The 12,226-nt window shown below is 37.4% G+C and overlaps 1 protein-coding gene across 1 annotated transcript in view; it reads right to left on the bottom strand.

Moving 5' to 3' along the window:
• The window catches only part of SCFD2 (sec1 family domain containing 2), a 395,999-nt gene that overhangs the window by 324,186 nt on the left and 59,587 nt on the right, over positions 1-12,226 (bottom strand). The window contains exon 4 of the mRNA XM_029234649.1: positions 2,114-2,289. Coding sequence (XP_029090482.1) covers positions 2,114-2,289 — 176 coding nt within the window. The remainder of the gene's footprint in view (positions 1-2,113; positions 2,290-12,226) is intronic.

Raw genomic sequence — 12,226 nt, 5'->3', positions numbered from 1 at the left:
AATTCCAGGTGGATTAAAAATTCAAATGTCAGGGAGGGTGGGAGGGAGATGCAAGAGGGAGGAGATATGGGGATATATGTATATGTATAACTGATTCACTTTATTATAAGCAGAAACTAACACACCATTGTAAAGCAATTATACTCCAATAAAGATGTTAAATAAATAAATAAATAAATAAATAAATAAAAATTCAAATGTCAAAAATTAACTTTTAGTGGAAAATACTGAACAATATGTTTAGAAATTAGGGGTACAAAAAGATTTCTAATATAAAACATAAATAAGAATAAGCTATAAAAGATAATATTCATTAACTAGAGTACATCAAATGCAAAAATTTTGTACAACAAAACATATAGGAATTAAATTTAAAATCCAAACCACAGTCTGGGAGAAGTATTTGCATGACATAAAACAGTTTTTTCTGTTACCTAAATAGATAAATAAGTATAAAAATGAGCAATTGACAGAAGAGGAAAACTGAATAGCTAATAAATACTACAGAAGGTGCTCAGCCTCATCAGTAGCCAGAGAAATGCCAATTTATACAAAGATAGTATTGACCCATTATAAAAAAATGTTTAAATTTGATAATACTGAGTGCTGGACACTATGCTGGGAAACAAACTGTCATCCAGTCCTAGCAGAAGGGTCAACTAGTTCAACGTCTTTGATGATCAGTTTGGTGATATTTAGTAAACTCAACAATATGCATGGTCAACAAAATAACAATCCTCTCCAAGGTATATGCCCTAGAGACACTCTCTCACATGTGGACCAGAAGACAAGTTCCAGGATATTCATCTCATTCTTTCAAACCACACACACACACACACACACACAAATATGGAACAGTCTAATTATACATCAATATGGGTTCCATAAATTGAATATTTATACAATTAAATCTATACATGTCAATTTGGATTATCTTAAAACAGAAGGCTGAGAGGGAAAAGCAGGTTGTTTAGGGATACTTATAATGTGATATCACTTACATAAAAAGTAAAACCCGTAGCATAATACTCTGTATTATTCATGGAAAAATAAATACTTAATAAACATATAGAAACAAGGAATCAAGCTTGTGATTACCTCTGGGAAAGGAAAAAGGAGAATCAGAGCAGAAAAAGGGTATAGTGTCAGAGATGCTTCAACTTTATGTCTAGTTTTATTTCTTTAATGAAAAAGGATATAAAGTAAACATAAAAAACTAGTAAATTATATTGAATCTATATGTAAGGTACATAAATATTTGTCATATTATTTTATGTGTTTGAAATACTTTATAATTTTTAAAAATACATCTTCTTAAAAGTTTCCCCTGAAAATATTTTATCAATAGTGAAAAGGTCCTACTCCACATACATCTCTCTTCATGAAAATTACAAATGAGGACTTCCCTGGTGGTCCAGGGGTTACGACTCCACCCTCCCAATGCAGGGGGCCCCGGTTCGATCCCTGGTCAGGAAACTAGATCCCACATGCCGCAACTAAGATCCCGCATGCTGCAACTAAAAAAAGATCCCGCACGCCACAACTAAAGATCCCACATGTGGCAAGGAAGATCCCATGTGCCACAACTAAGTCCCAGAGCATCCAAATAAATAAATAAATAAATAAGCTAATACTTTAAAAAAAAAAAGAAAATTACAAATGGAGTTTGCCTCCCTTTCGTCTATTATAAGCATCATTTTAAGCCACATGCTATATGTTGTTTAAGGATTAGAAAGTAGTGTCATAAGAAATGTAAACAGTAGCAATATTCTACAGGAAAAGTAGCAAGGATTAAATAAAGATGCCATGAAGATCAAGAAAGGCCCAAATGGCATAAAACTGAAAAGAGATCTTCAAAGTTTAGTCAAATACTCAAAAAACATTCTAAAGTATTGAATGAGAAGCCAAAGACGTTACTGTCAAAAAAAAAAAAAAAAGTAGATACAGAAAAAAACTGCTACTTGAGTTTTAAATTGGGGGCACTTAAGAAAATATGATATAGGGCATATGTCAACAATATGATTTATTACTAAGATTATAATAAATATCAGTTTTTCCCTGGAATTAAAAACTTTAATTATTAATATCCCAAGAAGCTCCCAGAGCAACATACCTGGAGAAGGAGTCTTTCAAAAGCCAGAAAGTTGTCCCACTTGGCAGTCTGCGGGTGTTTCAGAGTTTGAACAGTGGCCAGCCCAAGCTGTAGGAGCCCACAGTGATTCCCTAGAGCTTTGAGGTTGTTCTTGAAGAGATGAATATAGGACATGAGCTGTCCCGGAGTGACTCTCCCTGGAAAAACATACAATTTATCAGTGTACCCTCTTCTGGGAGTGGTAAAAATAATGAAGAGAATGCCATTAATAATACTACTGCAGGGCTTCCCTGGTGGCACAGTGGTTAAGAATCCACCTGCCAATGCAGGAGACATGGGTTCGATCCCTGGTCTGGGAAGATCCCACATGCCGCAGAGCAACTGAGCCCGTGCACCACAACTGCCGAGCCTGTGCTCTAGAGCCTGCGAGCCACAACTACTGAAGCCCGCATGCCTAGAGCCCATGCTCCACTACAAGATAAGCCACCGCAATAAGCCCATGCACCACAACGAAGAGTAGCCCCCGCTCACCACAACTAGAGAAAGCTTGCGCGCAGCAACAAAGACCCAACGCAGCCAAAAATAAATAGATAAATAAATAAATAAAATAAAATAAAAAATACTATTGCCTTACATCAGCACAAAACTTCAGAGTAAACTGCAAGCTTGCCTAAGCTACTGTGACTCTTAAAACAACATGGTGACAACAGCAAAGTTGAAACTATTAACTGCGTTTTGCAAGCAAGAAAACACGTTAAGTGATCTTGCCAAAGCCATATTGCTAGTAGAATTCATTTCATAATTCTGAAATACCCCATAAATAAGTTATCAAAAGTCATACGAATAAATATTTCTTGAACTCAACATGGAGTACCTCTCCAAGACAAATGATATTGCAATCTAAGAGGCAAAAAAGCAAGGTTTCTAATTGTGTACGTATGTCTATAAAGGAGAAATCTGTTATGACTATAGCTAAAATTTTATCACTGATATCCGTGGGTTCCTGAGAATATTCATGAGCATAAAAGCTGGCTGTTTATGGAACAAAAATGTATGGAGAACTAGAGTGGCAAAAACCCTGGAAGACGAGATATCAGAAGAAATGGTTTGGTATGGGTGACACAGTACATTTACTACGATGGTCACCTCTATCTAGAACGAGACCCCCACTTCACAGAAGACTGGAGTACCAAAAACAAACAAAAAACAAACAAAAACAAACAAAAAACCACCTGTTGAAGATTCACTCTTTCAGAGCTTCTAAGTCCAACTTTTGCCTATAGCAGTCCTTCCATTTAGTCGCTTCCCACTCTAATACGTCAAATTTCACTCCTGCCATTCATCAATGCTATGGACGGAACTCCTGAAAACCACAGATTCTCCTCATTGGGCACGAAGATGGCAATGGGGCCAAACATAGATGCAAGTCAAGTAATTCTTTCCTTTACATCTTACCTACACCCTGTCTGTGGTTTACTCTCTGATGCCTGAAATCCCAGTTTGTTTGTTATGTCTAGTTTGTTAATATTTGGCAATGAGACCACCTGTATTTATTTAGCACTTTATCGTTTATACAGTGCAAGTATGTCCTCTTGATTTTCACAGCAACTCTACGGAGTAGCAAATAAGTGAGAGTTCAGTGTCTTACATGGTGCTAAATGGCATCTGTCAATTAATGGTTTTGCTACAGACTATAATACACAAAAAATAAAGACCTTGTTTCAAGCAACTTATAAGCCTGCAACATATTCTATCTTTTCATTACATATTTTGAAGAGATTAAGGATTTTGAAGTGCCTTATTACCTGTTTATCAGGGCGAGCATGTAAAGAATAAAAACAGTGGGAATGATGAGCAGGGAGCTGAGTGTCACTAGTTTCTTTGGTCCCTCGGCAAAGCATTGTTCATTCCCGATTCTCAAGCAGCAAGCTAATGATTTGCTTGCTTAAGTACTAATAGAGAAGAGCCTCATTAACCCTTTCTCTGCTCGGTTTTGAGTCAAGTTGATTAAGGTATAATTTACATACAGTAAAATTCATCCTTTTCTGGTTCAGGGTGTTCTCAAATCAGTTCTATGAATTTTGACAAATGCATGTAGTTGGGTAAGCACTGTCACAATCAAAATATAGAATATTTCCATTACTCCAATAAGTTCCCCCTTTGTAGTCAATTCTCTTTTCCCACCCCCAGCCCTTGGTGAACACTTATCTGCATTTATCTGGCTTCTGTCCCATAGTTTTGCCTTTCCAGAATGTTCTATAAATGGAATCATATAGTATGTAGCCTTTTGAGTCTGGCTTCTTTCACTTTAGCATAAGGTATTTGATGTTCATTCATGTTGTTGCTTATATAGGTATTTTGCACCATTTTCTTGCTGAGTAGTAATCCATTGTATGAATGTGCCATGGTTTGTTTAGCCATTTATCCATTCACCGGTTAATGATCATTTGAGTTTTTTTCCAATTTTTAGAAATTACAATTATTTATCCTGAGCATCTTTTCATGTGTTTTTTGGCCATCTGTATGTCTTCTTTGGAGAAATGTGTATTTAGGTCTTCCACCCATTTTTTGATTGGGCTGTTTTTTTGATACTGAACTGCATAAGCTGCTTGTATATTTTGGAGATTAATCCTTTGTCAGTTGCTTCGTTTGCAAATATTTTCTTCCATTCTGAGGGTTGTCTTTTCGTCTTGTTTATGGTTTCCTTTGCTGTCCAAAAGCTTTGAAGTTTCATTAGGTCCCATTTGTTTATTTTTGTTTTTATTTCCATTTCTCTAGGAGGTGGGTCAAAAAAAGATCTTGCTGCAATTTATGTCAAAGAGTGTTCTTCCTATGTTTTCCTCTAAGAGTTTCACAGTGTCTGGCTTTACATTTAGGTCTTTAATCCATTATGAGTTTATTCTTGTGTATGGTGTTAGGAAGTGTTCTAATTTCATTCTTTTACATGTAGCTGTCCAGTCTTCCCAGCACCACTTATTAAAGAGGCTGCCTTTTCTCCACTGTATATTTTTGCCTCCTTTGTCATAGATTAGGTGGCCATAGGCGCATGGGTTTATCTCTGGGCTTTCTATCCTGTACAAATCAAAACTACAATGAGGTATCACCTCACACTGGTAAGAATGGCCATCATCAAAAAATCTACAAACAATAAATGCTGGAGAGGGTGTGGAGAAAAGGGAACCTTCTAACACTGTTGGTGGGAAAGTAAATTGATACAGCCACTATGCAAAACAGTATGGAGGTTCCTTAAAAAACTAAAAATAGAACTACCATATGACCCAGCAATCCCACTACTTGCTATATACCCAGAGAAAACCATAATTCAAAAAGACACATGCACCCCAATGTTCATAGCAGCACTATTTACAATAGCTAGGACATGGAAGCAACCGAAATGTCCATCAACAGAGAAACGGATAAAGAAGATGTGGTACGTATATACAATGGAATACTACTCAGCCATAAAAAGGAACGAAATTGGGTTATCTGTAGAGATGTGGATGGACCTAGGAAGTGTCATAGAGTGAAGTAAATCAGAAAGAGAAAAACAAATATCACATATTAACGCATATATGTGGAATCTAGAAAAATGGTATAGATGACCTTATTTGCAAAGCAGAAATAGACAACACAGATGTAGAGTACAAACGTATGGATACCAAGAGGGAAAGGGGTGGGGTGGGAGAAATTGGGAGATTGGGATTGACCCATATACACTATTGATACTATGTATAAAATAGACAACAAAGGGGAACATACTGTATAGCACAGGGAACTCTGCTTAATGCACTGTGGTGTCCTAAATGGGAGGGAAATAAAACGGAGGGGATATATGTATATGTATGGCAGATTCATTTTGCTGTGCAGTAGAAGCTAACACAACATTGTAAAGCAACTATACTTCAATAAAAATTTAAAAAATAAATAAATAAAATAAATTGAAAAAGATTCACAAATCAAAGTCCACCAACATTTTCCAAAAAAAAGAAAGAAAGAAATTGTGAATAAAGCCTTCACAAACATCTTTGTTTTTTTTATGTGTGTATGTGTCTGTGGACATATGGTTTCATTTTTCTTAAGTAAATTTCTAGGGTTGTTGGGTCATATGCTAAGTGTACGGTTAACTTTATAAGAAACCGACAAACTAAGTTCCAAAGTGAGCTGTCCCACCAGCAACAAATGAGATTTCTATTGCCTCACATCCTCACTAGCACTTGGTATTGCCAGTTATTTTGGTTTTAGCCATTCTTTCAGGTATCTAGCAACAACTCACTGTGGTTTTAATTTGTATTTTTCTAATGACTAATAATGTTGGTCTTTTCAAGTGCTTATTTGCCACCCTATATCTTTTTTGGTGAAGTTTGTCTGTTCAAATCTTTTGCTCATTTATTTAGGTTGTTTATTTTCTCCCTGTTGAGTTGTGAGTGTCATTAAGTTTTATCAATCCATTGGCTCAACATATATTTCTGTGCCAGGGACTGTTCTTACTGCTAAGAATAAACCCATGAACAAATCAGACAAAAATCTGTCCTCATGGCCAACAAACAAAGAAGGCAAATGATTCCTGGATGCTCTCCTAATTAATTCAGCTCATTGCATCTCGTTCTCTTCTTAGGAGGTGGGGATCTTTTGCACAGATGATCAATATATTTACACAAAAACATCTTGACATATTAAATATTAACGTTAAATACATGAAAACAAACTTTCGCATGAAATGTGTTCAAATCTAACATTGCCATGAGCTCCATTTATTTGTTTATACACTGTGCTGCAGGTGACGCAGTGTGGTCCCTGGACACACAGAGCTTTGTGTATCAAGAGAGAAAGTCATAGAACAATTATACAAACAACTGCTTAATCATTATTGTGGGAAGTATTGCTAAGGCAAAAACTAAAATGTCCTGAAACCATGAAAGGCTCTATGTGATATGTAATTGCCTACCTCTCCAACCTTATCTCCTGGACTGAAGGAGGAGGAATTTAAAAGGCTCAGAATAGGGCTTCCCTGGTGGCGCAGTGGTTGAGAGTCCGCCTGCCGACGCAGGGGACACGGGTTCGTACCCCGGTCCGGGAAGATCCCACATGCCGCGGAGCGGCTGGGCCCGTGAGCCATGGCCGCTGAGCCTGCGCATCTGGAGCCTGTGCTCCGCAACAGGAGAGGCCACAACAGTGAGAGGCCTGTGTACTGCAAAAAATAAATAAATAAAAATTTTTTAAGAAAGGCTCAGAATACATACAATCCATTCATAACATAACTGTGTTTTAGAGAGACCTCAAGAAATGGAAATCATCCAAGAAAGTCACCAGGTCTGTTTAGATTTCGACTGCAATAACCATATGTTCAATTTAAAGATAAGAATGTCTTCAATTCAGGGACTTCTCTGGTGGCGCAGTGGTTAAGAATCCGCCTGCCAATGCAGAGGACTTGGGTTCGAGCCCTGGTCCCGGAAGATCCCACATGTCGTGGAGCAACTAAGCCTGTGCACCACAACTACTGAGCCTATGCTCTAGAGCTCACGAGCCACAACTACTGAGCCCACGTGCCACAAATACTGAAGACTGCATGCCCTAGAGCCCGTGCTCCACAACAAGAGAAGCCACCCAATGAGAAGTCCATGCACTGCAACGAGGAGTAGCCCCCGCTCGCCACAACTAGAGGAAGCCAGCGCAGCAACGAAGACCCAACACAGCCAATAAGTAAATAAATATTTTAAAAAAAAGAATGTCTTCAATTCAAAACATAGTTATTAAACTTTTTATACAGTTAGCAATTTTCCTAGCTCAGACTTGGACTCAGTGACCATATTTACATAACACTGCCTTCCCACATAAGGCATGAGATCCAAAGGAACAAATGGATATATTTCATAACAGGAAATGCCAACAGAACACCACCTTGTGAATCAGCAATTATTCACTTTGCTGCTCCATTCTGTTCCCCTCTGTATACCTTTTGCTGCTCCATTCTGTTCCCCTCTGTATACCTTTTGCTGCTCCATTCTGTTCCCCTCTGTATACCTTTTTCTTACACACACAAGCCATTAACACTTCCTTATATATGTCATGAAAGCAGGGGTTTTTTTTGGTAAAAATTCATAACATGTTAATTGGAATTTAGTAAAAGAGTACTTCACACAAATGCTTTAAAATATAGGCTAGTGACATTTTTAAAATATAAATTTAATCACAATCTTACATAAAACAAGTCAAAATCAACTGACTGACTACCAAAAATGCTACACTGTGAGGCTAACAACTTGAGAAAGCTTCTCAGTTCATATCAACTAAAACTGCAAGCAACTAGAACCAGGTGTTGAAAAAGTAATAGAACATTTATTCACATCTCATATTACCAAGAAAAACCAAAAAACCTTGTCAGGCAGATTTACATGGTGATTTTAAAATGTCAACCCAAGAAGGCTTTGCAACACATTTTTTTAAAGTCCTAAAAACAAGGGCTATTTTATATCAAAACTGCGTAATACATAGCAACTCTTTGAAAAGGGACAATTTTGAAATTTGAAAAATAGTTTTCAAGTAAGAAAATCTATTAGGCTTTCTTTTTCTTTTTTATAGTTTTTAAGGAAGTGAAATGGGCTTCTGATTTCAATTTAGTTAAGAAACAAACACAAAACTTTAACAACCATCAGTTCTATGTATATTTTGAAACTCTTATTGAAATAGAATTATCTCTTGGGAGAAAGGGGACATATCTGGAAAATAAAAGGATTTAATATATTTATATTGTCTGTGATCCTTACAATATTGAATTCCACTGTATTCAAATCAATTATGGAACTTGCTCTTCCATTTATTATATACATTTGATAAACTATAACTTTCTGAACCTGCTTTGTGGCTTGGTAAGATATATTTAAAATATCTACACATACATGATGCTTTGTTGATTTTCTTAAAAAAAAAATGTATTCTGTCAGTGCTAGATTTGATTTAATCCCCAAATTGTGTCTTAATGGTAGAAAGTAACCATCTTTCTACTGGTGGTAGACTCTCAACCACTGCGCCACCAGGGAAGCCCCATTGCATGTTTTTTATTCATCATTGTCCTGAAAACACGAATGAAAACCCAGTGTGTGAAATGTGAATAAACAAAGCTATGTTTTTTGGGGGGGGGGGCTTTGTTTTATGTTTTTTAATAAATTTATTTATTTTTGGCTGCATTGGGTCTTCCCTGCTGTGCGCAGGCAGGTTTTCTCTAGTTGCAGCAAGCGGGGGCTACTCTTCGTTGCGGTGCACGGGCTTCTCATTGCGGTGGCTTCTCTTGTGGAGCACAGGCTCTAGGCACATGGGCTTCAGTAGTGTGGCACATGGGCTCTAGAGCGCAGGCTCAGTAGTTGTGGCGCATGGGCTTAGTTGCTCCGCGGCATGTGGGATCTTCCCGGACCAGGGATCGAACCCATGTCCCCTGCATTGGCAGGTGGATTCTTAACCACTGCGTCACAAGGGAAGTCCTCAAAGTTATGTTTTAAGACATGTATTTCCAGAAATCAAATATCAGCATTTCATTTTTCTCCTTTTTAATCATTTTCCTAATATAATAAAGGCAAAGTATATTAAAATATTTAAATATAACGTTCTGTTAAAACTCTGGTTTATTAACTCACACGTAATTGGCAAACATGAATAATTTTAATATTACACAAAAATATCTATTCATTTGTCATTTTTTCTCATTTTAACATTTTGTGCCACCAAATAAGAGCAGCTGAACACAAAATAAACAAACATAGCTGAACTCTGCAAGCCACAAGAGGAGCTGAGCACTGATTACATTCCTAGTTCTTCTTGGCTCTGCTTGGCCACGTGCACTGTCTTGGAAGTGCTTCCTGTTTGGTTCTCCCTGACCTTTAGTGCATTTTGCCTTTGCCTCCATACCAAACAGCCTCAGCTCCTCTTTACATTACCTTCCAGTGAGCTACCTTCAACTCTTTTGTTCACATAAAGTCCCATATACGCAGTAACGTTTCTTTATCTATAGTCTTTATCTATAGAAATTTGGCCAATCTTTTTAACTGTGCTAGTATTTTTATCGTTTACTTTAGTGCTCTAATTATAAATTTGTATCGATTTTTGAATGGGCTTCTGCTAGTGATTTTTGTTTGTTTGTTTGTTTGCGGTACACGGGCCTCTCACTGTTGTGGCCTCTTCTGTTGCAGAGCACAGGCTCTGGACGCGCAGGCTCAGCGGCCATGGCTCACGGGCCCAGCCGCTCCGCGGCATGTGGGATCTTCCCGGACCGGGGCACGAACCCGTGTCCCCTGCATCAGCAGGCGGACTCTCAACCACTGCGCCACCAGGGAAGCCCTGCTAGTGATATTTATTTTTATCACGAGCCCTGATAACTAGTATGTGATTTTGCAAAACAAGTTTTCCAAGAATGCGTGTAAATTATAGCAAAAGCACTTATACTAATATGTAGACAATGGTGGCAACTCTACTAATATTAAACTGTTGGTTGGTGGGCAGCACTGTCAGGGAAAATTTCAAATGTTAATTCAACAGTTGGCATAAGAGAGCCAGAATCTTGTGTACAAAAGATGGTTTCGGAGTTTTGTAAATAATGTACGAAAGGTTCAGAGGGTAGCATGAACACATCGGTTTAAATCCTCTTCTCATTTCATCAGAAAGACAAAAAGGAATTAAAAAGGGAAAGGAACACACAACAAAGAGATCGTGAGATAGTCCATAAGCAGACAAGACTTCAAGCACTTTTCCTCCCCATTTGCTGGTTATCTTTGTAACTTACATTACATACTTAAACTTTCTTCTTTGCTCTGTCAACTACAGATGGTATGCTATGGCCTTTCGTCTTCTAAGCAGAGGATATTAGTTCCCCTTACCCTTTCCTCTACTTCGTATTTCCCCCTTTCATCTTCCAAATCATCTGTACTTTTATTTTCATCCGGTCAAGATTGATAGCATTTATATTTTGTTTTGTAACCATAATTTAGTCTAATGTGCTTTTTCTATAGCATGATTAGAAACTTCAAAATTAGTCAAGTGTTTGTATCATTATAAACTATGTAACTATTAATGACAGACCCAATGTACAAGCTATGACTACATTTCCTTATGCATAGAATACACTTGGGTCCTAGAATGCGTATGGGCTTTTTCTGAGGGGGCAGGGGAGGAGCATTCCCTGCTTTAATCAAAGTTGTAAACTCTCCTAATTTCTAATACACCGTCTTATCTTTGAAGTCCGTGTTGTGTTGTTTGTTTTTTTTAAATTGAGGTATAGTTGATTTGTGGGGTTTTTTGGGTTTTTTTTTTTCCCCTCCCTGAATACTTTACTACCAAACTCCTTCATTCCCCTGTTCCATCATGGGCAGATTGTTCTTTAGGCCTTTTTGCACAGTCAGCAGCCTGGAACGCCTTTTATTGCTCTCCTCTATTGGAACACCGCTTCGCTAAATCCCTGATTTTTCTTTCTTGCTATACTGCCTTGTTTTGCTGGACACCCTCAAGTAACTTCCTCGGAAAAGATGTGTGGAAAGCAAAGTTCTCTTATCTCTGAAAAGGCTTTTTCTTGCCCTCAAAGTTTAATAACGGTTTATCTGGATCTACAATTCTAGGTTGAAAATAATGCATTGCTTCATTATCTTCTGGCTCAGCATTGCTCATAAGAAACGTGTGCTAGTCTCATTCTTGTTCCTTTGTAGATAAGCTTCTTTTTTCCATCTTGAGGTCCATAGGATCCTCTCATTCTCTTGTAACTCTGAGGAGTCACAGTGATTGTGTCTAGTTTAGAGGGTTTTTATTCTTTCCACTTGCTTTTCAGTTAAGCCTATTCTATATACTTGATATGTCTTTCTTCACATCTGGGAAAGTCTTACATTCTTTCTTTGCTAGTTTCCTGTTCTCTGCTTTCTCTCTCTTTCTGAAACTTCTAATAGCTCTTGGATCTCCTGACTTGGTTCTCTATATCTTTTATCTTTGGTATCATATTTTCAATGTCCTGTTCTTTCTACATTTTAGGAAATTTTCTTGATTTATCTTTAAACTTTGGCTGAATTTTATTTTTACAATAATATCCTTATTTCTAAGAGCTTCTTTTTTAACAAGAGCTTTATGAGCTTTAACTCACATACCATAAAATTCACCCTTAAA

Source organism: Monodon monoceros, unplaced genomic scaffold, assembly GCF_005190385.1.
Source record: "Monodon monoceros isolate NGI ecotype Baffin Bay Population unplaced genomic scaffold, NGI_Narwhal_1 Super_Scaffold_20, whole genome shotgun sequence".
Lineage (NCBI taxonomy): Eukaryota > Metazoa > Chordata > Mammalia > Artiodactyla > Monodontidae > Monodon > Monodon monoceros.
The sequence above is the reverse complement of the archived record's forward strand: the minus strand, read 5'-3'. Positions and strand labels throughout refer to the sequence as shown.